The 25,569-nt window shown below is 40.7% G+C and overlaps 1 protein-coding gene and 1 long non-coding RNA gene across 4 annotated transcripts in view; one reads left to right on the top strand and one right to left on the bottom strand.

The window, feature by feature from the left end:
• Positions 1-25,569, top strand: part of PDZRN4 (PDZ domain containing ring finger 4) — a gene marked incomplete at its 5' end in the record, with an annotated part of 233,043 nt that overhangs the window by 189,301 nt on the left and 18,173 nt on the right. For all 3 annotated transcript variants that reach the window (XM_079994130.1, XM_079994132.1, XM_079994131.1), the window contains 4 exons: positions 3,962-4,215; positions 5,507-5,609; positions 21,263-21,361; positions 24,297-24,359. In XM_079994130.1, the coding sequence (XP_079850256.1) occupies positions 3,962-4,215; positions 5,507-5,609; positions 21,263-21,361; positions 24,297-24,359 (519 nt within the window). The remainder of the gene's footprint in view (positions 1-3,961; positions 4,216-5,506; positions 5,610-21,262; positions 21,362-24,296; positions 24,360-25,569) is intronic.
• LOC307226050 lies at positions 14,979-24,998 on the bottom strand. Its single transcript, XR_013843294.1, has 4 exons — positions 24,783-24,998; positions 24,023-24,137; positions 20,385-20,526; positions 14,979-15,205 (listed from the first exon to the last, which is right to left on the bottom strand). It is a non-coding gene; the product is annotated as an uncharacterized lncRNA (long non-coding RNA).

Below are 25,569 nucleotides of genomic sequence, written 5' to 3'. Positions count from 1 at the left end.
TGATACCAAAAATGGAAGCTGAAAAGACACAACTTAAGAACTATCGTCCCATCTCTCTTTTAAATGTGGATTACAAAATATTTGCAGACATTTTGGCAACTAGATTTAAAAAAGTTCTAAATGAAGTAATTCACAAGGACCAGGCAGGCTTTCTCCCAGGTAGACATTTGTTTGCCAATACAAGGAACATTATTGACATTCTAGAACTTTTGCAAACAGACATAAACACAAAAGCAGTGTTAATTTTTATTGATGCGGAGAAGGCCTTTGACAACATCTCCTGGAAATTTATGAAGGGAAATCTAAAAGAAATGGGAGTGGGACGGGGGTTTGAGAATGGGATTGATGCAATATATTCAGAATAAAAGGCTAAACTGATAGTTAACAATGTGGTTACAGAAGAGTTTAAAATCGAAAAAGGAACACGACAAGGCTGCCCTATTTCCCCCTTGTTATTTTTTTCGGTTCTGGAGGTGTTGCTGAATATGATCAGAGGGGACCGGTGGGTGGAAGGAATTCAGGTCGGAGCCAAACAATATAAACTCAAAGCTTTTGCAGATGACCTAGTTCTGACCCTGCAGGAGCCAGAATCTAGTACGAAAAGAGTATTACAATTGATTCATGACTTTGGTCGGGTGGCGGGATTTAAATTAAACAAACAGAAAACTAAGGTATTGGGGAAAAACTTGACGGATGCAGAGTCGGAACGGTTTCAGAGAGAGACAGAATTAAATGTGGTTAAAAAAGTAAAGTACCTAGGGGTAAACATAACAGCAAAAAATCTGAGTCTATTCAAGGATAATTATGAAAAATGTTGGTCAGAAATTAAGAGAGACTTAGATAGTTGGACAAAATTGAAACTTTCTTTGTTAGGCTGAATTGCTGCCATTAAGATGAATGTATTGCCAAAAATGTATTTGTTCCAAACACTACAGATTGTAGACAAGACGGAGTGCTTCCGGAAGTGGCAGAGAGATATCTCTAAGTTTGTCTGGCAGGGCAAAAAGCCCAGAATTAAGTTTAAGATATTAACCGATGCGAAAGAGAGAGGGGGCTTTGCCCTGCCGGACTTAAAGTTGTACTATGAGGCCGCAGCTTTCTGCTAGCTAAAAGATTGGCTACTTCTCGAGGACACTGACGTATTGGATCTGGAAGGTTTTAATAATGCTTTTGGTTGGCATGCATACTTATGGTATGATAAGGTTAAAATCAATAAGGCCTTCAAAAACCATATTGTCAGGAAAGCAGTGTTTAATGTCTGGACAAAATATAAAGACTTAATGGAAAATAAAACTCCGAGGTGGCTATCGCCTCTGGAAGCTAAGGCCCGAAAAAGACTCAATATGGAGGCCAAATGGCCGAAATATTGGGAAATTCTAGAAAAAGACGGAGACAATTGGAAATTGCAGAGTTTGGAGAAAATGAAGGATAAAGTGCGAGACTGGTTACACTACGCTCAGATTAAGGAAGTTTTTAAAAATGATAAAAAGTTAGGGTTCCAGGTGGAGAAATCGAAATTGGAAACAGAATTGTTAGAACCTAAGACTAAGGTACTTTCAAGAATGTATAACTTGCTGTTAAAATGGAACACACAAGATGAAATGGTTAAATTGGCTATGATAAAGTGGGCACAGGACATTGGGCACAATATTATGTTTGAGGACTGGGTAAGGTTGTGGACCACTGGGCTGAACTTCACTGCATGTAATGCTTTGAAGGAAAATATAATGAAAATGATATATAGATGGTACATGACCCCAGTTAAACTTGCCAAAATATACCATTTGTCTGATAACAAATGCTGGAAATGTAAAGGAAATGAAGGAACATTTTTTCACCTCTGGTGGACATGCCCTAGAGTGAAAGCCTTCTGGGAAATGATATATAATGAGTTGAAAAAGGTATTTAAGTATACTTTTCCCAAGAAACCGGAAGCCTTTCTCTTGGGTATGGTCGGCCAGATGGTGACAAAAAAGGATAGAACTTTTTTCCTGTATGCAACAACAGCAGCAAGGATACTCATTGCCAAGCATTGGAAAACTCAAGATTTACCCACACTGAAAGAATGGCAGATGCAACTGATAGACTATATGGAACTGGCTGAGATGACCGGCAGAATCCGAGACCTGGGAGAGGAGAGGGTTGAAGAAGACTGGAAGAAATTTAGGACTTATTTACAAAAATATTGTAATTTGGTTGAATGTTAAGAAGGATGCTAGATCATAAATAATTGACCACCACTAAACTAGATGGAATTAGAACGATAAGTAGATTGAGGAAAATATAAACCATTTGGAGAACTATTAGACTATATTTAAAAGAATGGGACCTAAGAATATAAACAAGATGACAATTTGCTGGTTAAAATTTAAGACGATGTAAGTGGGAGCGGGAGATGTGAGGGAGTCCAAAGAGGTTTTGAAAATATGTTATGATATATGCTATATTGTTGATTATTTTTGCATATGTATTTAAAAAAGCTTAATAAACATTTATAAAAAAAAAAAAAAGGTCATGGGATTCCCCCCCCCAACTTTGAGGTAAAAAAGAAATGTTGAGGGAGAACACATTTAATTGTGAAGTGAAATTCTTCTTTTGTAGTCATTAGCAGGTTAGATTTCTTCCTTGCACCAGCTTTTTCAACCTAGTAGTTGGTTCTACATTCTGCTGCTGTGCTCTTTTGGTTTTGGTTTACATTCGTAAAAGGGGATTACTAAATATATTTATTTATTTTGCCTGCGGTTAAACATTAATGTAACAATGCTACATTACATTGTCCACTAAGAGTGTATTTCTTAGCTTGTTTCTTTTTTATTATTATATGAAGACAATTAATTTTATACAGACTTTACATCAGAAGGTTTTACAATGATAATAACCCAAATTCAGTCAAGAGCATATCTCATGTTTTCAGCAGTACCAACTTCTTCACAAAATCCCTTGTTTTGCTCTTCATTAATATTATTCTCCTTCTTTAGACTCCATCATTTTAACCTCTTAAGTCACATATATATCCTTAACAATTTTCCAGATGTACCCCAATACCTCCTTCCCCCCATACCCATTACTTCCCTTCACCCATGTGTGATCTTCTTTACACAATATTATTCCTCGTTGTGTTAACCAAAATTTATATTTATTATTCCATATATATTATAGTAACGTTTTGTCTCCTTGCATGGTTTGCCTATTGCATATTAAATTTAATCTTTCTATATATTCCTTTACGCACTCCCACTCTTTGTTAAGTTTTTGATCGGAGCAGCCCCTAATTGTTGCTGTTAATTTTGCCATCTCAGCGAATTCACAGATTTTAGCTCTCCATTCTGATATTTGTGGTGTTTTTCCTCTTTTCCAATTTTTTGCCACTAATAATCTGGCTGCCGCTGTTGCTGCTGCAGCTTGCTTCTTATATACCCAAGTATGTACATATATCTGTTATCTTGGATTGTATCTAATACTGTATGTACATTTCCTATATTCTCCCTGCAGCCCCTGGAGGGGACCCTCTAGAGCAGATTTTGGGGGCATGGGTGCTGCAAGGAGATAGAGAGGAAGATGAAATCCTGTTGCCTGAGCTGATGTCAACTCATGCAATGTTCATTTCCACCCTTTAACTGTAAATCACTAATATACAAGGCAGGGTGGATCATCCATTTCTCTTACATTCTTTTCCCTAGATGTATTTTTTAAAGGATGCAACAAACATGTACTTTTTATTTTCTCTGCTTCTTTCTATTTCCAGGAGAATAATATTTGGGAGTCGCTCTATATATTATAGAAAAGCCGTAACAGGATTTTGTTTGCTATCTAACACTTGTCTTCCGTCTTGCTTTGGCGTCACAGAAGAGTTATGGTTAAAGATTATATAAACATTGATAAAAGATTAGATAAATCACACCGTTCTGCTTCTGATATCCTTTCTTTAATGCTAAGCTGGGTGACATTTGTTTTGTCTTAGGTCAATGGGAAGGATCTTTCCAAAGCTACCCATGAAGAGGCAGTGGAGGCTTTTCGGAATGCAAAAGAGCCCATTGTAGTCCAGGTCCTTCGGAGAGCACCTCTCATCAAAACACCTGGGAGCTCACAGGATGTTCGGCTCATGGATGCTTGCACACAGACAGATATTACGTTCGAGCACATCATGGCTCTGGCCAAGCTAAGACCAACCACACCTCCGGTACCGGATATCTGCCCCTTCCTGCTTTCTGACAGGTATGATGTAGGATTTGTTTCTGTGGCATTGAGAACCAATGCAACAAATGATCGCTACCAAAACAAGACTGGAACTCCTAGGCAGAAGCTGGTTGTTCTGAAGTTCATTGATTTCAGTAAACTAGGAGATCCATGGACAGAGGGCTGCAGCCCCCATCTTCAACTGCAATGTTTTATTTTGACATTTTGTAATGCTTTATGTGATGCTTTAATTCAGGTTGTAAACCACTTTATTTATTTTAAAAAAAAATAAAGCAGTATTGGAATTATTCAAATAAATAAAATCTTAAGAAAAGTGCCCTGTAATGACTTGGAAACCCATAATCCATTGTGGATCAGACAAATTTATGGAGAATAGGTTTTTCAGGTGTGGTGTGTGGCGGGGCTGAATACAGTTGCATTAGGACACAGAAGAGGCTCTTGTCTCATGCACCAAAGCATCTTCTTAGCCAGCGTGGAGAACAGGTTGCTAGAACTGGTGAGCCTTTGAACTGATCTAGTAGGGCTCTTCTTATGCAGACCTGTGTGTTTCTAGGTTCTGCACATGAGTTTGGAACTATTCTACTGAGAAAAATAAAACATCCACTACAATGCAGGCTTTAGTCCTGTTCAAGTGTTTGGCCTAAGCTTGAGCATCCAAATGTGTGTAGAGTTTATTGCAAAGCTTTGTAATGGACTAGAGGTGGTTGGAAGTCTGCTTGATCAAGAACCCTGTGTCATCAATGTGCAAAGGTCTGAGAGGGAGCCTCATGCCTGGGGACACCAGGGTGAATTTTACCTGTGTGCCCATGTGCTTTTACTGCTTTTAACCCCTTGTGTGTTCAGGCAAATCTCAGACTAGTCTATTGGCTTTCTCTGCTCTCAGGTACCACCCTGTATCAGTGACTTCTGGGATTTCTGCTCTATTTTGTTGCATCTTTGTTTTCAAGGCAGAAATGGTGATCTCAAGCCAGAGCTGCCTCCCTGAATGCCTAGAATATTATGGGTGTCTCCAATAGTTCTGTTTTGAATGCATTCGATCAAAGATTTGCCCAAACTGTTTGAATATCTCTGTATTTGAAGCAACACTACAGTTTGCTGTGTCATTTCTGTCCAGCCTATTTTAAGGGCTTCGGACAGCCTGAAGATCTTCATGGGTCTATTTCAAATCACAGGCTCTTCTAAATAATATGCTGTACAATTTTATTTTATTTTAAGTTACAGAGCTGGGGTTTTTGAGGACTTCAAAAATTTAAAAAATCTGGTTTTAAGTGCCTGACCTGCTCTTTTTGTTCTGTGTTGTTCCACATAGCTGCCATTCTCTTCATCCAGTTGAACATGAATTTTACGAAGGTAATGAATACCTTTCCAGTCTGCCTGCGGATGTAGATAGAACCGAGGACTTTGAGTACGAGGTAAGACCATTGGTACAGCTCCCCACCCCCATCCCCTTTACAGTATAGCATTTGCACAGCTGCAGTCAAATGCCTTCAAAAGACACAATTTAAAATAAAATAGCAAAGCTCACTCTGGCCTCCGTCACACCTGTACAATGTCTCAGTCAGATATGCCCCTGGGTCTGGAACAGTATGAATGAAAGCAGAACATTGATGGGCATCAGATTGTGGGTTCACAAGGCTGATTAAATGCGCCACATGGTTCTCATGTCAAATTGTTAAGCTGTGCTAGTTTTATGCTGCGTCCTTTCCTATGAGTGCATTAGAAAGGTCTAATTGCTCATTTTCAAAGGGAGGAAAGGCAGAAACGTTCTGCTGTTTCCCTAGCTTGATCTTGTAGGATCGTGGAACCTGGACTTTGCAGATCAAGGCCCGTGCTGTAAAATGAGAGATTCTTTGTCTGTTTCTTTTACATTATGATTCCCGAATGGAGTACAATGAGAACAAATTGTATGTGGTGCCATGAGTATCTTATCTATTGTGTATTTATTCTATCTGTTGAGAGGCTATTGAAAAACTGTGATGTATCATTTCCCCAAATAATAGCACACTTTTAGAAATGTTGGTCCTTTGTTAGATTTTCATTTCAAAATCTAAAGGTTCTCTTTATTTTACAGCCATTAGATGTTTACCTTTATTTTAGCATAGTGACAAAAGACCAAGTGTACCCTTTTAGGAATATATTATGTTCAGGCTTTGTATGGGTTTTAAGTTGCAAACAGAATTTTTTTTTTTCATTAGATAACTTCCATTCAATAGCACTTGGGATTAAAAAACAGCCACAAAAAAACCTGTTTGTCTTTATTATATTTGGTCTGCCTCCAGGACATGTAATGAAACCTTGCTTGATATTTGGAAACTAAACAGAGTAGTTGAAGCTTTGACAAAAAGGCAAATGGGGATCTTTAATGCCACCCCCCCCCCCATTATTGAGACAAGGCTAGTGAAGTCTGCAATTCTTCCCATAGGACAAAGGAAAATGAGATAATGTTGGCTCACCAAGCTTACCCAGGATAAAATTTATTTGCACTGTTCTAATAAATCATTGAGGAATTGGTAAGAAAATTCATTCCCCCCCCCAAAAAAAAAAACTAGTCTTGCGAAGATCAAGAAAAAGCTACTAAATTCCTGGTTAATATACTAGCGTGTTTACTGAGTACGTAGTTGTGTGAAAGCTTATGTGTAATACAATTATTTGTGTGATGGGAATGTTACAAATACTAAAATGCAGTCTGATTGCATGTGTATATATAAAGAGATTAGCACCGCAGAATCATGTCCTCTTCATGACTATTATTAATCGATAATAATAGCCAGTATAAGTATTATGACAGTGGTAAATGAGCAGGTAGGTGTTCAGTAGTCGGTAATATCTACTAATCACACCTTCCTAGTCATTAATTTGCTGTCAGCTATGATTCAGTAGCCCAAGGCAAACCTACTGATTGACTAAAATAGAGTGTGTTTCACATGAAATTTAAATAGGAAAGGAGCTGTCTGGTTTGCAACGAGAAGAAAGATATGTTCCCGAAGAAGTGGACAGTCTCCATTCTGTCAGATCCGGATAGGAAAGGCAATTCCTGTGGCATAGGATGGAACAAAGCCACTCTACTTGGCTTCGTGTTAAAAATAATCTCGGTTATGATAATAAGGAGGCAACATTTTATTCGCACAGCTTTGCACACATACCACACTATGAGTCACCACTGTGTTATCTGCTATCAGCCTGATCTAAAGTCTCTTGGGATCCGTGGTAAAACTGGATCAAACTCACGTCTACATGCAAGATGGAAATATGAGAAAAAGTCTGAGTCATATGGCATAGTGGAGTGCCCTGCACCTAAATTCTCCTGGGGACTTCCAGTGATCAAAGCTACATCAGCAGTGATGCAAAAAAGTCAGAGGTTGGGGGCATACTGAAATTAGATGCTACATGTCTTGTAGGCAGTGAATGGTCTGAAGACTATATACTTTGTTAGCGCACAGGGCATACCTTATGCAGACATGCCCTCCCTGTGGTCTCAGGTTTCCCTTTTTATTGGAGATTTAATGCAGGTTAGAACAGAATAACGGGGTACAAGGGAGGCTTCCAGAACAACCCAAAACTGCTCACAAATGTATCACAGGAAACAAGCAAATTGTCTCATTCAAATAAGGTATTCATGACGGCGGAGTTAACTGCAAAATTAGATATTTCCAGATTTATTCAACCCCTCCCGAATTCCCCTTCATTTTTTTGTTGGTGGTCTAGCAAGAATATGTTCTATGTAAGTATTTAGGGCCTTTCAAAAAGCCAATGATGGACCCAATAGACTGTAACAGATCTGTCTATCTTGTGAATGCATATTTAGAGTCTTTTCAACACATGGCTTATTTGCCCACTAGACCAAAACAGATTTGTCTATCTTGTAAAGCCATATTTAGGGACTTTTTAAACACAAGGATTACTAAACTGATAGCCTGTAACAGCTCCCTTCAGAGCTCTGATAGCCTCTAGCCAACCCTTTGCAAATATTACTATTAGTTTTGTAAGTATGGCTATGTTTCGTGCATGCTTAAAAGCTATCCATTTCTACACCACACACACTAATATTTTGCTGAAAGAACTTACTGTAGCAGTGCTAAAGTCCATTTTTTATTTATTGGTGGGCCACATTTGAATCTTAGTTCTTAAATATGAAACTAAGTTTTAATGAACTTTTGGGACTCCCCACCCCCCATTGAACTTTCTTGCTCCAAAGATGAACTTCTTTTGGTCAATTTAACCTCATGTGTTTGACCTTTAGCACTTAACATGACCTTTCCCCTGAATACTGGTCAGAATTTATCTTTGGGAATTTTTACCATTGACAATTGTGTCTCTGAATTTTTTGTGCATCAGGGTGTCACGCATAAGGCCCAGAAACCGTGTCACACACTTTGGGGTTATTCTTGCCACGCTTTACACAACTCAGTTATTTTAAGGGCAAGGTAGCTCATAACCATTGTAGGAAAAGACTCTTGACAATGCCAGTTGCTGTGTGCCATGGTGTCCATTCCCCATCTGTTATTTTAAAATGTGCTGTGCTGGGTTGTAATTACTGTGTACCATAATATAGCACGGGGCCACTGGCGGAGGAAGAGGAGTGCAGGGGGAGCGCACCGTCCCCGGCAGCACGATCCCGGTAGGGTACCATCATGGTTGCCCACTGTCTGTGCTGGGCGCCATGCCTCTACAGGTGCCACACCACACCCCAGAACATGTGCCACGCCCCTGCAGGCAGTGTGCCCTCCCCTCAGGATGCATGCCACGCCCCTGCAGGCGGTGCGCCATGCCCCAGGATGTGCACCAGCCCCGCCCTGCCCTGCCTGCTCTCCGCCCCCCGGTGCCAGAGCATGAAGCTCCACCACTGCATGGGGCTCTGCAGAAAGTTCAGAACCTGTCAGAAAGTTCTTCCTGATATTTAGATGGACTCTCCTTTCCTATAGCTTGAATCCGTTGATTGCCTGTGTGCCTGCACCTTGGAAAAGAACATCTGTTGCTCACCCTTAAGTCTTTGAATTATATTTTCAATGAAGTTTCCAGTGATAAACAAACTGTCCAGCTCTGCCTTTGATCCAAACTATAGGATTGCTCTGTTTGGCTGCAGTCCCGAATATCACAACCGTACAGTAGATCACTCACTGTAGAAAACATTTATGCTTGTAGTCGTTAAAATTTCAGTCCCTTCCTTTATATCCAGCTGAGGTCATTCCCCCCTCCCCTGCCCAAAACTTGATATAAATCAGAAGGAGCCCTGAGCAAGTAAAAGTCAGATTCCAAATTCAGCAGCCACGAAAAATAATTTAAAATAAAGGCCTTGAAGAAATATTGTGCTCTCTAACCACAGTCCTAATAAAAGATATATTTGTTATAGCCTAGAACAGTCAAAGTCATGAAGAGGGTTATAATTTTCCATTGCAATTATATCTGGAACATTTGAAGGGACAGAAGACTAGTATAGAGGACAAACGGATCTATATAGAGAGTACAGGGAGAGTGTGGGAATTGGGCTGTCTGGTGAAAACACAGTGGGTTGAATCCAATGGATAAGCAAAGCCACACCAATGGGATGTTCCCATGTGTGAAATGGGGTGATGCAATTTTAGTAAATTCCTCCTTCCCCCTGCATGCACCTCTGCTTCACCCAAAAACTGCTTTGGCGTGTCCCATTTAACAAATAGAAGAGGTCATTTTGTGCATGGAAGGGCATGTCTTGTTGGTTTGTAATGGAAGAGGAAATATTCCCATTGTGGCAGGGGAGAATGATAGTGATCACTGATGTCAATGCATCAATACTCTGGCTACCAATGTTGTTCATAGGGGAAAACATCAGCTCACAACAGCTCTCAGGGCCTTTCGCTTGTTGGTATGGACTGTTATGCCTGGGAAGCAGCTCATAGGATTACCTTGATTGGGACTATAAATACACGTATTCATTATTCTTGGTACTGTACTGTAATAAAGCTTTATCTGTCCCCATTTTTTTTAACGCAAATGCATTTTACAAACATTAAGAGAGGGCAATGCCATGCTGTAATGCACTTGTGTATTATTAGTCATGTCTTAAGTGGGCCAGAAATGGACAAACTTGGTTAAACTATCTGTCTAAGGTCATAGAGGAAGTTAGTAATCGGGATGGCAAGCCAATATCGTATCAGTTATTCTAACCTCTAAATCACACTTCCTTGTATTTTTTATTCTTTATTTTTTGTTATCTAATCTAGACATAAGTGGATCACTGAGGTGAATCAGGATATCAAGTCAGTTTCTGTCATGCTTGTTTATTCTTAATCTTTACGTCTATTTAGAAGTGCTCATCATTTAGGGGGGAAAGGCTGGCATTCAGAGCAGATGAGATTGCCATCATCTGTAGCTGTCACTGGTAATGAATATCCCAATTTATGGACTTCAATTGTGTCCCTAACTCAGGAGTATCACTAGGGAGGAAGGAAAAAGGACACAAAGCTGACATAGGTAAATCTATCAATGTTATCGCTAATCATCCTGTTGGTGTTAACAATAGAGTAGGGAATACATCAAGCTGGTGATTTTCATTTTGTTTCATAAAACAAGTACAGGCCTACTCCTCATTTCACTTGAAAGATAAATAAAATTTATGCATTAATGTCACACATTATGGCTCCCACCCCACCCCTAAGGAAATGAAGAAAAGTCAGCTTGTTGTTTGGCATCGCTATGCTACCTTCTATTCGTTTGTGTTTTTTCCATGCAGAAGGTTCCTGCAATTTTCTCTCCTTTTGTGAATGAGCTGATATAAATCATCCACTTCTGTAGGTTTATATGGATGCTGATGCATCACATCATCATGTATTTTCTACATAACACGCAACTGTTCAAGAAATGTTTTAGAAATGCACATCATATTTCAAAGTCGTATTTTCAGTCTGCCTTAAAAGAGACTTTTGAATTGGTTCAAGAGGGAGCCAATTTTATGGCATGTGAATTCCAGTAAACATGGGATCACATAGCAATTGAATTGTGAGTGGGAGGTTTACTCCAGGTGTTTGGGCATAAAAATAAGGGGAGATTCTTGCATTACAGGTATCACTGGATTAGCTGCATGTACTGGAGACACCATTCCTCGGTGTCTGCACTGCCACATCAGTTACTGTCTGCCGTTTTCTCCTTATCCTTTTCTTTCTCCTTCTCCTTCATTCATGGCCATTCAGTGCCACAGTAATTCCTGCTAGCCCTGAGCAGTTAGGTAGCCTGACAAGTGCTATAAAAATCATATGAACTGCCATGCCGACCTCTGCCACATAGAAAACATTTTTTCAGTGACCTCTGCATAGAGGCAGTAAAGATTGAAATGGTCATTAGCCTGGTGTTTTATCAGCATTTGGCATATGCAAGAGCCCTAAACTGCAATTCAGGCAAATAAGCAGATTTCCAACAGATGTCTAGCATGCAAGCGCTCTGCTCTGCAACTTGACTTTAATTAACATGCCAAAATAGTTTTTACAGAGTTTTAGCTAACAAATGCTCAGATGTGTGGAACTGCAGCAACTGTGGCAATTTTCAAAATGCAGTTGTGTATTCTGATGGCTAGATGAATGTTCCTCGGAACATATGCCGGCACATCTGTTGTATTGCCTGCATCTTGATTGGGTGGCTATCTGCTGAAAAATATGATGATGCGATAAATAAATCTCTCCCCTTACTTCCTGAGCCAAAAGAAGCAACAGCGATGTATGCTCAGCAAAGTATACAATAGGAGGAGGTGGATGAACCCATAACAAAACTAAATTATGACTTCCACTATTATGCAGGGGGAAACTGGTGAAGTCTAATTATGACATGCTGACATGATGGGGCAGCAACCACAGCAACCATCTGTGAAACTAAATGTTATCGTTATATACAAAAGGACAGCTCTTGGAGTGAAAGTCTTCATTTTAATGCAACCCTTACATCTGGGTGCCTTGTGCTGAGATAGACTATTGATCCATTTAGCTTAGCATTATCTATGACTCTACACTGGCTGCCCATAGCCTTCCAGGGTTGCAAGCAAGTCTCTCCCAGCCCTGCCAGGGATTAAAGCCGAAACCTTCTGCATGCAAAGCAGATGATTTGCCACTGAGTTGTGGCCCTAACCCTGGGTGCCTTTTAAAAATTGTTATATTGGCCACTTTCCAGGAAGGACCTCTGACTGTGCAGCAGGACTTCATCTCCCTCTTCTCTCACCTCATTCCCCTTGCATTTCCCAAATCTACTCCAAAACAGATTTGGGGACCATAGGTGAAGAGAGCCCTGTTGTGCTAGTGGAAGTCCTTGCACCAATGGGACAACTTTGTTAGATACAACCTTAGCTGGTTTCCCACTTCTACTAGTTTAATAAGTGCTGTTGCTTTCAAGAAACATTTTTCCCTTTTTTCCATTTCTTTTCCCCCATTCCTTATTGTTTGCTTGTATTTCTTTTTCCACGGTTGTGTTCCTTTTTGTTCCCCTCATTTGGACAATACTTCCATTTTCTGAAAGAAGCCTTATTGTCTCTAATAGCTTCCTTGACTCTGCTCATTTATCATGCTGGCATTGTCTTGGTCTTGGTGGTACCTTTCCTGAACTGTGGTATACATTCAAGCTGAACTATTATTGTGGTTTTTGAAGAGATTTGACCCTCTTGACTTTGCCTTTCAACTTCCTGCTTACCAATCCCCTCACTTTGCAGAAGCTTCTTTTTTTATGTCAATTGTCACTCTGTTGAATTACCTTGGCAATTGTTCACTTATGATTTATGTTTCATAATACTATGGTCATTCGGTTCAGCAACACTTTGGACACCATTTAAGATTAGGTCCAGGGTTGTCTGTCCTCTGGTTGATAGTATGACCAACAGTTCTAGAGCATTGCCACGTAGAGTATCTAGAAAATTTACCTCTTTGTTGTGATCAGAGCATGCATTTCCTTAGTCTAAACAAAATAAAAAAATTCCTTCCAGTAGCACCTTAAAGACCAACTAAGTTAGTTCTTGGTATGAGCTTAGTTAGTTCTTGGTATGAGCTTTCGTGTGCATGCACACTTCTTCAGATACACTTCTTCAGATACACTGAAGAAGTGTGCATGCACACGAAAGCTCATACCAAGAACTAACTTAGTTGGTCTTTAAGGCGCTACTGGAAGGAATTTTTTTATTTTGTTTTGACTATGGCAGACCAACACGGCTACCTATCTGTAACTTTCCTTAGTCTGTGATTGTAAATCATTTCAGGACTTTTTGAAGTGATTTATTAAATATCAATTTACTAAACCTAAACCACAGTGAATCTGGCTGTGGGCTTCCCCTTTTCATATTTCTAGTTATTTTGAATGAACATCCTTTTCAACATGCAGTATGCTTTTTCATGCCCTTTCTATGGAGCTTTTGTCCAGATATAACCATGCTCAACCAAATTATCATTATGCCCACTGTATCTGTGTTCTCCTTTAAGAGCACCAAGCATTCCAAGTCACTCATCTTGGTTCAGAGGCTTCTAGCACTAGCATATAAACACCTGTGCACAACAACTTTCCCCAAATGTTTCTGAAACATATGTTTTCCCTTATGGTGTTCTGGCCTCTAGAATGGCACCAAGCTATCAGGTGGCTATCATGTCCCCCTGGATGTGTGCACCAAGCACACACCCACAACTTCCATCCAGGAGTTTGGATCTGATATCCTGCTTTATCACTACCCTAAGGAGTCTCAAAGCAGCTAACATTCTCTTTTCCCTTCCTCCCACACAACAAACACTCTGTGAGGTGAGTGGGGCTGAGAGACTTCAGAGAAGTGTGACTAGCCCAATGTCGCCCAGCAGCTGCATTTGGAGGAGCGGAGACGCGAACCCAGTTCCCCAGATTATGAGTCTACCACTCTTAACCACTACACCACAGGAGACAGTAGTATACATGTGCCATTCTGAACAATACACTGGATAACTCCAGACTGCTGCTGGTTTTCTACCATCACATTTGCTATTGTTGTTTATTGAGTTTCTTCACTTGTGGGTTTGCCTTATTGCTCTGATGTAATAATAATAATAATAATAATAATAATAATAATAATAATAGGTGGGATTCCCCAGCCACTCTGGGCGGTTTCCAACAAAACATTAAAATACAACGCTGAACTCACACTTGTGGGCTTCCTAGAGGCATCAGGTTAGCCAGCGTGAGAATTAGTGCTGGGTGAGATGGATATTTGCCTGATCCAGCAGAGCTGTACTTGACATCAGCTGGGGTTCCCCTCTTGCTTGTAGAAACTGTGAAGTATGAAAAGAAAAGCTGGTTTTATATTAGTCAAAATCAGAGGACCCATCATTCTTGAGGGAGCTTAAACATCCTCCTAATGAACTGAAGCATCTTATTTTGTGAAGAAAACAGTGCTTTGATCAAGACGTCGTTTTCCAGCAAGGGTTTGGAAATACGCAACCGGTAAACAGAGAAGATTCTGAAGTAGTTGCAGTAGTTGTAACTTACTGAAGGGTGTGCTGACAGCTGCTGAGATTTCTGCAGCCAGGAAGTCTTTAATCCTTAATAAATTGTTTCTTCCTCTTTGGCTTACTTATGAGGCATACTCCCTGAAGAATCTGCAGAGACAGTGTAAGCTCGAGACTTAAGTATGCTGAAAAAGTATATAGATGCAGAAGGAAGAGATGGGATTGCAGAGCTGCTCCATCTGCTCTGTTGAGAGACCAGCTGCATTTGGCTCATTCCCTTCTCTGTTACTCAACTTACTTTAGCGCTCTTTTAAGCATCTCAAGCAACCTTGGAGATTTCTTAGTTGACACAAAAAAGCCAGACTTACATTATCTTTCCAGGATTTTTATTAATACGCAGTTCAACAATCCCATATCAATATTAGCCCCACTCACTTCTCTTAAGGCCCTTCCAGGTTGCAGAACAGCATTATGCATCCCTTGGCAACACTGACTGAAGACTGCCTTGGTCTGGTTCATTATTTCAGTGGCCAGGGATGAATGGGGGTTTGGGTTTCCTGCTCCTTCTACTTTTGCTATATCCCCACCTTGGTAACCTGAGTTTGAAAACAGGATAAAGATGTCTGAGAAATTGCTTGCTGGAATCATTGAGACACTGAAAATTCAATGAGACAAGCATTGGGAGTTGGGGATTAAAAGGTACATATACTATGAAGGGAGAAATCCCTGGATCTTTGTCTTACCTGTACCATGTGAAATAGAGATAACTCTCCACTTCTTTTTGGTAAGATAACAACCAAATCAATTCTGGGGGAAATTGGCATCCAGTGCGATTTGTCCTTTTCAATTCTGTATATGAGAAGCCAGAACGGTCTTCTGTCAAAATTGATAAGTGGAAATACAGTGGGGAATGCAATTTTATTTTGTTAAATGCACAACTGCCAGCAGCTCCAGCTTGTTTACATTGAGGTTGTCTTGCTCCATAGCTTTTCTATTTCCATCCAAATAGCCGCAGATGCATTGCTGATGTGAAATCTGCATATCATAACACTCTGGGAACGTTGGAGAGGGAAAGGAGGACTATTACGTTAAGTTGTTTTCACAAGTGAAGAATTTCAGTGGCTTTAAAAGAGAAATCTTAAACTTTGCCAATTCTCTGTAGATGTTTTGGCACGATAGGCTGTAAATTCTGCAAACTAGAAAAGCTCAAGGGGTAACTGGAATGGATGCTGATAAAATCCTAAGATGTTCATTACCTCCCACAATGAAAATGTCTAAGGAATAGGAGTTCAGTGCTGCTTTTAGAAAGGAGTGGAGGTCAGTGTTCATAAACTTAACTAAACATATAAGAAATTTGGAAATATAAACATGATTCTTGATTAAGGAAAGAAATGGAACCTTGGCATAACTTGGCATAAGTCTAAAGTTGGTTTCTTGCATTTGCATCAGTATAGTAATGCTTCATGCATATACTGTGGCAGAATCACACACAATATGTAGCTTTTGAAACATTTCCAATAAAATGCTTTATCCCTGCTGCCCCCTAATAAAATTGTCTTGCCTGGGAATAAGCCCCATTGGACTCAATGGGACTTATAGCACATTCCTATGCATGTCTATTACGAAATAAGAGCCACTTCATGTTACTGTTTTCAGTGTCTAGATCTTCTCCAACCTGGTGCCCTTCAGATGTGGTTGCCACCAATTGCCATCAGCCCAACCAGCATGGCCTACAATTAGGGATAATGGCTGTTGTAGTTGGGAACATTTGGAGGGTACCAGGTTGGGGGGTGTGTGGATACAGATTGTCATTTGTTATGAAATACATATATTTAGTACTATATGAAAAGTGACATGAGTAACTTTTGCAGGTAGCCTGATTAGATAGCCATTGCTTGTATTAGCTAATGCTGCATATAACTGTGGTAGGAAATCCATTTGTACCACTTCAAACTCTTACAAATTGCGGTAGTAGCAACAGTAATAGTGGTGCTACAATTCTTGCCCCAGCAACCTAGTTAGTTTGAAGGCAAAGAGAAGGTGTTTCTTCCCCCAACAGGTCCCCCCCCCCAAGTCTTCTGCTGTAGCCATCTGTTCTGTTTATGTTTCCTAACTATTAATACATAAAGGAAATTGACTTGGTGCTTTAGTAGAGACAGTAGTTCTGAAAGGATAGGGTAGTTTGTTGTGACAATACTTTCTTGGGCGTCTTGCAGTCTCAAACTCCATGTATTATACATAATGGCATTGACATGTGTGGGCCTTCCATTTGCCATAGGGAAGAATATTTATGAAAACAAGAGACATCCCGTGTCTGCTAATTGACTGAAATGAATATTTTAGTTTACTGCAAATACAGTGGGGCTGAATTTAATGCATTTCATATGCACAGAATAGAGATGGGCAGCCATGGTGGAACTGAAGAGATAGGATTCAGCATTGCTGCATGTATATTCCTTGATCTGCACAAGCGAAGAAGGTGAAGGAAAGAAAGCATGAACTTTTGCACCGTGTGCGGAATTCAGCATCAATGCTAGTGTTCTTTTCTTACAAGCAAGATTCTAGCTTTTGTGACTGTGGGAAAATAGGTGTAAAAATGTGTGAGTCGTGTCCATTGACATCTCATAAGTTAGCAAATGAACAACTCTAAGAAGCAGAGGTCATAAAGATATTCCCCACAAAATATACTCTAAAGATTTAGCTCTGATAAGGGCAAGACAAAAATAATGCAGATGTTCTTTCGTCTCCATTTCTTAGAAGCACAAGCAAAGCTCATTATTGGTTTTCGGTTAACATCCTTCCAATACACTAATGGGTGTTTTCCGGTATTTATTTATTACCTACATATTTCCGGGTATTTTCAATCTAAGCAGAGTCTATATCAAGCCACATAAATAGTTCTCCATGTGTCTATCCTTACTTTGTTTGAAACACAGAGCAAAAGGACTAAATTAGTGTGGCAAATCCTGTTCCTAAGCCAAGTCCCAATCAGAAAATTAAGGTAATGAGTCAATTGAGAGTGGTTCAGTTTTAAAATAGGGATATGTGTGTGTTGGTTTGTTTTTTCCAACCAAGGAAAACTCTGCAATAATTTTATAACTAGTGATTTGCTCTCTGTGTGAAAATTATTACTTTTAACATATATACATACGTTCATATACAGGTTAAAGATTCCTATAGTGGCTCTCTAGCAAACTTTTGCAGAATCCCAAACAATTGCACTTAAACCCTTTTTCTTTCAAGGAGTAAATCTTTCCTTTCTTTCTTCCAGGGAGTAAGTCAAAGAAAAGTTTTAACACAGTGGGTGACATTTACAACCTACTCTTCTATCACCTGAAGAAATTGCAGTATTAACCTAGTTGCTGGAGGGAATAACGACTTTTAACCTGGTAATGGAAGGTTATAGTCCCCAGCCCACTATTCCATCACCCTGGAGGATGAGCAATTTAACCTCTTCTCCTATCCTTTGAGAGTATAACCTCTTCTGCTGAACGTACTTTTCCAACTCAGAAGGAAAAGATGACCTTTACCTAGTTTCTCATCCTTCACAGTATGAGTCATTGTCATTTAATTAATTGTTCTAAAAGGTCATTTCTATGGCAAAATACTGAGAACATTATATTCACAGAACTACGTTTATAAATGCAGAAAGTCATATTCTTGAACCCAGCCCTAGAAAAGATAAGGACCAATGTGGTGTTTTTGAACAGTGTGCTGGTAAAGGAACAATAACGGGACGCAGGTGGTGCTGTGGTCTAAACCACTGAGCCTTGGGCTTGCAGATCAGAAGTTCGGCAGGTTTGAATCCCCATGACGGGGTGAGCTCCCATTGGTTGGTCCCGGCTCCTGTCCACCTAGCAGTTCGAAAGCACGTGAAAGTGCAACTAGATAAATAGGTACCGCTCTGGCGGGAAGGTAAACGGCATTTCCGTGTGCTGCTCTGGTTTCGTGGCTTAGTCGTGCTAGCCACATGACCCGGAAAAACTGTCTGTGGACAAACGTCAGCTCCCTCGGCCAGTAAAGCGAGATGAGCACTGCAACCACAGAGTCGTTCGCAACTGGACTTAACTGTCAGGGATCCTTTCCCTTTTTAAAGGAACAACATCAGGCACATCCCTGCCTAGCTGTAATGTGGGGGGAAGCCACTATAATTTATCTTAACCTACCTTCTTTTATTTATGTGAAGATACAATAGAATAACTCCATGTATGGCATTCTGACCTCTGAACTCCAGGGAGGAAGAGTGGGCTATATAGCTAGTACTTTAAGGAGGAGGAGGAGGAGGAGGAGGAGGTTAAATAGCAAACACATCGAAACACAGGAGTGTGGGGTGTTTTCTGAGAAAAGGTGGTAGTGTGCTGTATTTTTATTTGCACATCTTCCCATCTGTGAAAAACACTATTCACATACAGTGGTACCTTGTTTCTCAAACTTCCAGAAGTCCAATCCAAAACGAAAGCATTCCAAAACTATTCACATACAGTGGTACCTTGCTTCTCAAACTTAATCCGCTCCAGAAGTCTGTTCCAAAACCAAAGCATTCCAAAACCAAGGTACACTTTCCTATAGAAAGTAATGCAAAATGGATTAATCCATTCCAGACTTTTAAAAACAACTCCTAAAACAGCAATTTAACATGAATTGTACTATCTAACGAGATCATTGATCCATAAAATGAAAGCAGTAAACAATGCGCTGCAGTCACAAAAACAAGCAATCAATAGCTGAACTGGGTTCCACACAGTCATGAAAAAAGAGCTGCAAAAACAAAAACACAAAATAAACAGCAAAAACAGACAGACCTCAGCGTAACACTTAAAATGCAAGTGTGGCACTCAGATGGGAAGTGTAACACTCAAAACGGAGCACGTTCAGCTTCCAAAAAAAGTTCATAAACCAGAAGACTTACTTCCAGGTTTGCATTGTTTGGGTTCCAAGTTGTTTGAGTACCAAGGCATTTGAGAACCAAGGTACTTACACCCACACATAAACAATTGCAAAAAAACAACGATTACCAAGTGTTCAGAGTAGACAGTGCATTGGAAGGAAAAAGTAGGTGAGCTGTGAAACATATTGGATAGTTTCTTACTTTTGTGATACCTAAATCATTCTATGAACTGAATTGGCTCTCCCCTTTCCCTCACCCCCTGCCCCACAAAAAGCTTAGTGGCATCTGGTACTGCCACCTGGCCTGCGAGGGCAGGGCCCTGACTGACTCCAGCTGCAAAAGCCGGTGCTGCTGAACAGTCTCTTGGACTGGGGTGTTTTGCTGCAGGGAGGGTTGTTGCTTTTGTGGGGGTTTTTGTATCTTTATTTTAGATCTTGTTATTTTATACGTGGAACTTGCTCAGTTTGATTGTGTATTTGTAATGTTTTATTTCTTGTTTATGACTACTTTTGTTATATTGTAATTATGTATTTCTTTCATGTTGTAGGTTGCCTTGAGCATGGTTTAAACAGTGGAAAAGCAGCATACAAATAAAATTGTGTGTGTGTGTAAAGGAATGTCTTGTAATGAATTGTCTGACAGCATCCCTGTTGAGACACTCTACACATAGGCTTTCTGTAGGGCAACCTTCATCCACTTTGTGCCTTCTTGAGGTTGGCCTACAACACCCATCACCACTAACCAGCACAACCTGATGGAAGTTGTAGTCTAAAATTTAGACTACAGCTTCCATCAGGTTGTGCTGGTTGGTGGTGATGGGCTTTGTAGGCCAACCTCGGGGAGGCACAAAGTTGGCGTAGGATGACGTGAGGGGCCATCTTGCCTACCTTAACTTCAAGACGCTGGTGCAGTCAGGCATCAAATTTAGGGGAAGGCTGGTTGTTCGGTGGCACAGCATAGGATTTGCATTCAGAAGGTTCAGTCTCTGGCATCTCCTGGTGGGGCTGGGAATGGCCCTTGCCTGAAACCCTAGAGAACTGTTACAAGTCAGTGCAGGATGGACCAATGGTCTGGCTCAGTATAAGGCAACTTCCTATATTCCTAGTTTACATTCGGTTATAGGTATCTTCTAACTTCATGTTCATTAAGTGTGTGAAATGTTTTTGTGAATAATTTAATAGCCAAGGAACTCTAATATCTTGTAACTTCAGGGACAAACCTACCACATGAAATGAATTAAGTTGCCAATTATTATTTATTATTTATATTGGACCTAAGAATAGAATGTGTTCTTTATGTGATTTGGCAGGTAACTCTGATTCTGGTTTATGGTTTATGTGGCTGATGGAAGGCTGACAATCATATGAGATTGACTGATTGATGGATGAATACTTTGTCTTTCCCCTGACCCATAAATCAATAGTTGGCTTGACAGAAGTAAAATGACTGTGTGATATATTGTCAGCCTCTCGTTCTTGATTTTGGCACCCCTGAAGGCATGCCAAATTTTGCTTAATGGCTTCCCACTTTAGTTTATTTGGGGAAAGAATGCTTTTACTGTGAAAATTGGAGCAGGGCAATACTAAATGAAAATAGCTTTCACTACTACCAGAAGTATTTGATCTTGAATCAAGTAATTGGGGTAAGGTGACTGGAAGACTTTGTATGCCCTTATAGAGCAATATAAATACTGTATCCGCAACAGACTTTAGTCTCAAAATAAGCACCTCACTGTGCTACTTTTTTTTTTTTTTTTTTTGTGCAGGAAGTTGAACTTTGTCGTGTTAGCAGCCAAGAAAAGCTGGGCTTGACTGTCTGCTACCGCACGGATGATGAGGAAGACACAGGAATTTATATCAGTGAGGTAAAGTTCTGTGAGGGGGGTGGTAAAGGGGAAATAGAAATAAGCATTTCTGTAGCCTGACTACAGAATTCTGGCAATTTTCCAATGAAAACTGTTAGCAAACTGCCTACATTATGCCACCCAAGTGATATAATTGTCATTGCAGGCAAGTTTGTTTAATGTAAATGTGTCAAATGCAACATTACCATGAAGTGAATTGCCTGAAAAGTCAGAATGTTGCTTAAAAAGTTAGGTGAAATATTGTCTTAGTACTGTTAACTGGACTCTTTGAGAGAACCTGCAGCTCCTTGACAACTTTTTCTGCCTGCCTCCCACTTGCCCCTTCATTCCAGAGTTTATTCCCTCGGCTTTCTGACTTGCCTGGTGATCCTTTTCTTACTCCTTGAAGTTTATGGGATTTATTCCCTTTAATCTCACTCCAGAACCAGAGAAGCTGTGATTACTAGGAAGAGACTGGCTCCATTCCACAAATTAAAACAATAATTCTGCTACATGCCATACTTACAGAGTTTACAAGATTCACCAAACTTCTGCTTGCTTGCTTGCTTGCTTGCTTGCTTGTTTTTCTGGTCCATACCATTTGCATGAGGGACGCAGGTGGCGCTGTGGGTTAAAGCCTCAGCGCCTAGGGCTTGCCGATTGAAAGGTCGGCGGTTCGAATCCCTGCGGCGGGGTGCGCTCCCGCTGCTCGGTCCCAGCGCCTGCCAACCTAGCAGTTCGAAAGCACCTCCGGGTGCAAGTAGATAAATAGGGACCGCTTACCAGCGGGAAGGTAAACGGCGTTTCCGTGTGCGGCTCTGGCTCGCCAGAGCAGCGATGTCACGCTGGCCACGTGACCCGGAAGTGTCTCCGGACAGCGCTGGCCCCTGGCCTCTTGAGTGAGATGGGCGCACAACCCCAGAGTCTGTCAAGACTGGCCCGTATGGGCAGGGGTACCTTTACCTTTACCTTTACCATTTGCATGAACTATCCCTGTATAAAATTGTTGACTCTGTCCACTGGTGCCATTCCAATCAATATTTTTTTTTATTGCACTGCAATAAAATTGCCTTGCCATATGCATTCTTTTTATGCTTCCTCTGTGTCTCTAACTTCTACATTCATGCTGTCTTGGAGCGTTTCCTGTTTATTTGCTGCCTTTCAGCATCCTTCCTGAAGTACTTATTCAAGTGCATACCTTAGTTAACAAGGACTCTCTGTCTCTTATCTCATTAGAGTTCATTAAAACAATTGGCAGATTTTTTTTGGGGGGGCGGCATTCATTTTAGTCAGAAGTTGTATTTCCGCCTATGGACCATGACTGGACACCTCGCCAAGTAGCTCAGAGCTGCAGAACATCAGAGAGCTCCAAGAAATGTGCTTCAATGAAACCTAGGACTTTTTCCCCAAGGACCAGATCTCCCCTCCCAGGCACTGCCCATTCCCCTTTCCCAAGGAGTAGAAAGTACTGTTTTGAAGTTAGATCTGTAATATATATCTGGTGAAAATATTTGGTCCAAAGGCATATTCAGTTCATATGTTGAAACCATGAGGATTTGGTCCTGACAAGGGTCAAGATTGCTACCTGTAGATTGTATGCAGATTGCTTGGAGATCCCCGGAGGAAGAGTGATGAATAAATTTAACAAATAAAAATATAAAATATTTGCAATATTTACAAATGCAGCCTAACTGCTGGACGGTGCTTTTATAGCTTTATTTACTCCCATTTTTAGCTTGTTTCCTAAAATTGGTGTACAGACCTATCCGTCCCTAGGCCTTAGTACTGATAGTATTAAAAACTTCTGGTTGTTTTTGAAGCCCATAAAGATCCCATCATACTTCAGCAGCTGAGGTCAGTTAGGTAACAGAGAAGCCTAAAGTATAGGTTTCTTACTAGTTTGCAAAGATTTAAAAGAGATCTGCTGGTTTTATCTGTCTTTGAATTTTAAAAAGTGCTCTCCTTAGCTCTGTTTTGAACCATTCTGCCTTTCCCTTCATTTGAGTGGCCGCAATTGCTCTGTTTTCATACCAGATTAAATATTTCCACAACATTTTCTCTCCAACAACACACAATATGAAAATAAGACCTGCTTGGGAAGGGAAGGTATTGTCATCTTTATAAGATGTAACTTGCAAGCCGAGTGCTTAGAGAGGCTTTGCTGCAAAAAATGATTCTTACCATGGCAAGGAAAAATAAATGGCTTCAGATATCCATCAAGGAAAAGGTGGCCATTAGTCAAGGAACAGTTTTGCGACTCTGATAAACCTTTAATGGAGCCTTCAAGATATTTTTAGGTTAAAGCAAAATTTAACTACGTAAACCAACCATTTAGTATATTCTATCAGTGTTGAAGAAAGGTAAATCATATATTGCAATGCCTTTTCTTCTTTTTATTTTCCTTTGTGATATAAGGACTCAGAAGTCAAGCTTGATAGGTAAAGTGGCCATGCAAAACATTTTAACACACCCAGTCTCTCCTGAGCATTATCAAGCTCCAGCTCCTCTCATTTCCCCACATCTAGGCTTCCACTAATGGTGATTTGGTTTACTTGTCAATCCCCTTCCTTCCCCTGAGTTATCTGGCATACTGAGAGGGCTTGGGAGAGACGCAGGGTCATCTTTCTTTTGTGTGGGATATGGAGTATGTAAGAGGCCCTGGGAGTCTCTCCTGTTTCTTACCTGCTTGAACACTGCAGTGGAAAGGAGACTTCCGGTGCCAGGCATCCTGTGCTGGGTGCAATCGTCCCTGGCAAACTGGCAAGGATTTTCTGGCACCTTCCCATATCCATGAATTCTGAAATTTATACATTCCCTTTACAAGAACTGAAAAGAAATTCTTGGTTGCCCCTTTCCCAAAGAAGCACTAACCTGAAAAACCTACACACCACGCCTTAAACATATGTTAAGTGCAAACTTATTTTAGAACTAACTATGGCATTTCCACCTCATGTAGGTTGATCCAAACAGTATCGCTGCCCGAGATGGACGGATCCGGGAAGGAGATAGAATTTTGCAAGTAAGTAACTATGAGCATGCTTTCTCAAAACGTGCAGTCCATTGTTTCTGTGGAATATTAGACAGGCAAATTCTTGTTAAGTTAGTACGTACACCCAAATATGTGATTTTAGTATTTGTTTTACGACGTATGGTTTTATCGTTTTCTGTTTTTTGAAAATGTTATGTCTTTTTGTTTTCACATATTTATTTTATTGCTATTTTCTTATGCATATTTTACATTGTTTTATGTTAACTGCTTATAGGTTTTGTTATTGATTAATGCAGTCTATAAATATTGAATCACGCCACCCCAATCTTCATGAGCAGTGCAAGATTCCAGGGGATTCCAGGCACTCCCCCAGGGCTGTGTCTCTGTTGGGAAGATTGGGATGCTGTGGAGGATAGTGCCTTTAAGAAATATGGTTCATTAACACATATTTACACCTGGAAGTCTGCAATGGAGGGGGTACAGAACATTATACCCCAATAGTGTCTCTCATTGCCCCTCTCTTCAGTCAGTCATGGCTCCAGGTCTCATGGAAGTCTCCTCCTCCAATATGGTTCTGACCTCCAGTCCCCACATGGAGTTCTGGCTTCACCAGGAGCTCCTAGAGGACTAGACTTTGTCCTCCTCCTTCTTCCCAGCACACCTCTCACAAAAAATCCAGGCCTTCTGTAAAATGACACTTTCCCCTGTCACCTCACACCCCTCCCTGTCACCTTGGCAACCCCTGTTTTTCACAGACCTGAGACCCTTCCTATGATGTGATAATGACCAGCAATCAACACCTTTGTCTCTTAATGGCTTTGCTCTTAACTACCCTGGTCAGGAGAGGGACCGCTGGGGTTAACCCACAGAGCCTAGGGCTTGCCGATCAGAAGGTCAGCGGTTTGAATCCCTGTGATGGGGTGAGCTCCCATTGCTCGGTCCCTGCTCCTGCCAACCTAGCAGTTCAAAAGCACGTCAAAGTGCAAGTAGATAAATAGGTACTGCTCCGGCGGGAAGGTAAACGGCATTTCCGTGCGCTGCGCTGGTTTGCTAGAAGCGGCTTAGTCATGCTGGCCACATGACCCGGAAGCTGTACGCCAGCTCCCTCGGCCAATAAAGCGAGATGAGTGCCACAACCCCAGAGGCGGCCATTACTGGACCTAATGGTCTGGGGTCCCTTTACCTTTACCCTGGTGAGGCAGGTTTGCCTGGCTGGCGCACTTCTGCAACTTGTATTTTT

Source organism: Podarcis cretensis, assembly GCF_951804945.1.
Source record: "Podarcis cretensis genome assembly, chromosome: 10".
NCBI classification, from domain to species: domain Eukaryota; kingdom Metazoa; phylum Chordata; class Lepidosauria; order Squamata; family Lacertidae; genus Podarcis; species Podarcis cretensis.
The sequence above is the reverse complement of the archived record's forward strand: the minus strand, read 5'-3'. Positions and strand labels throughout refer to the sequence as shown.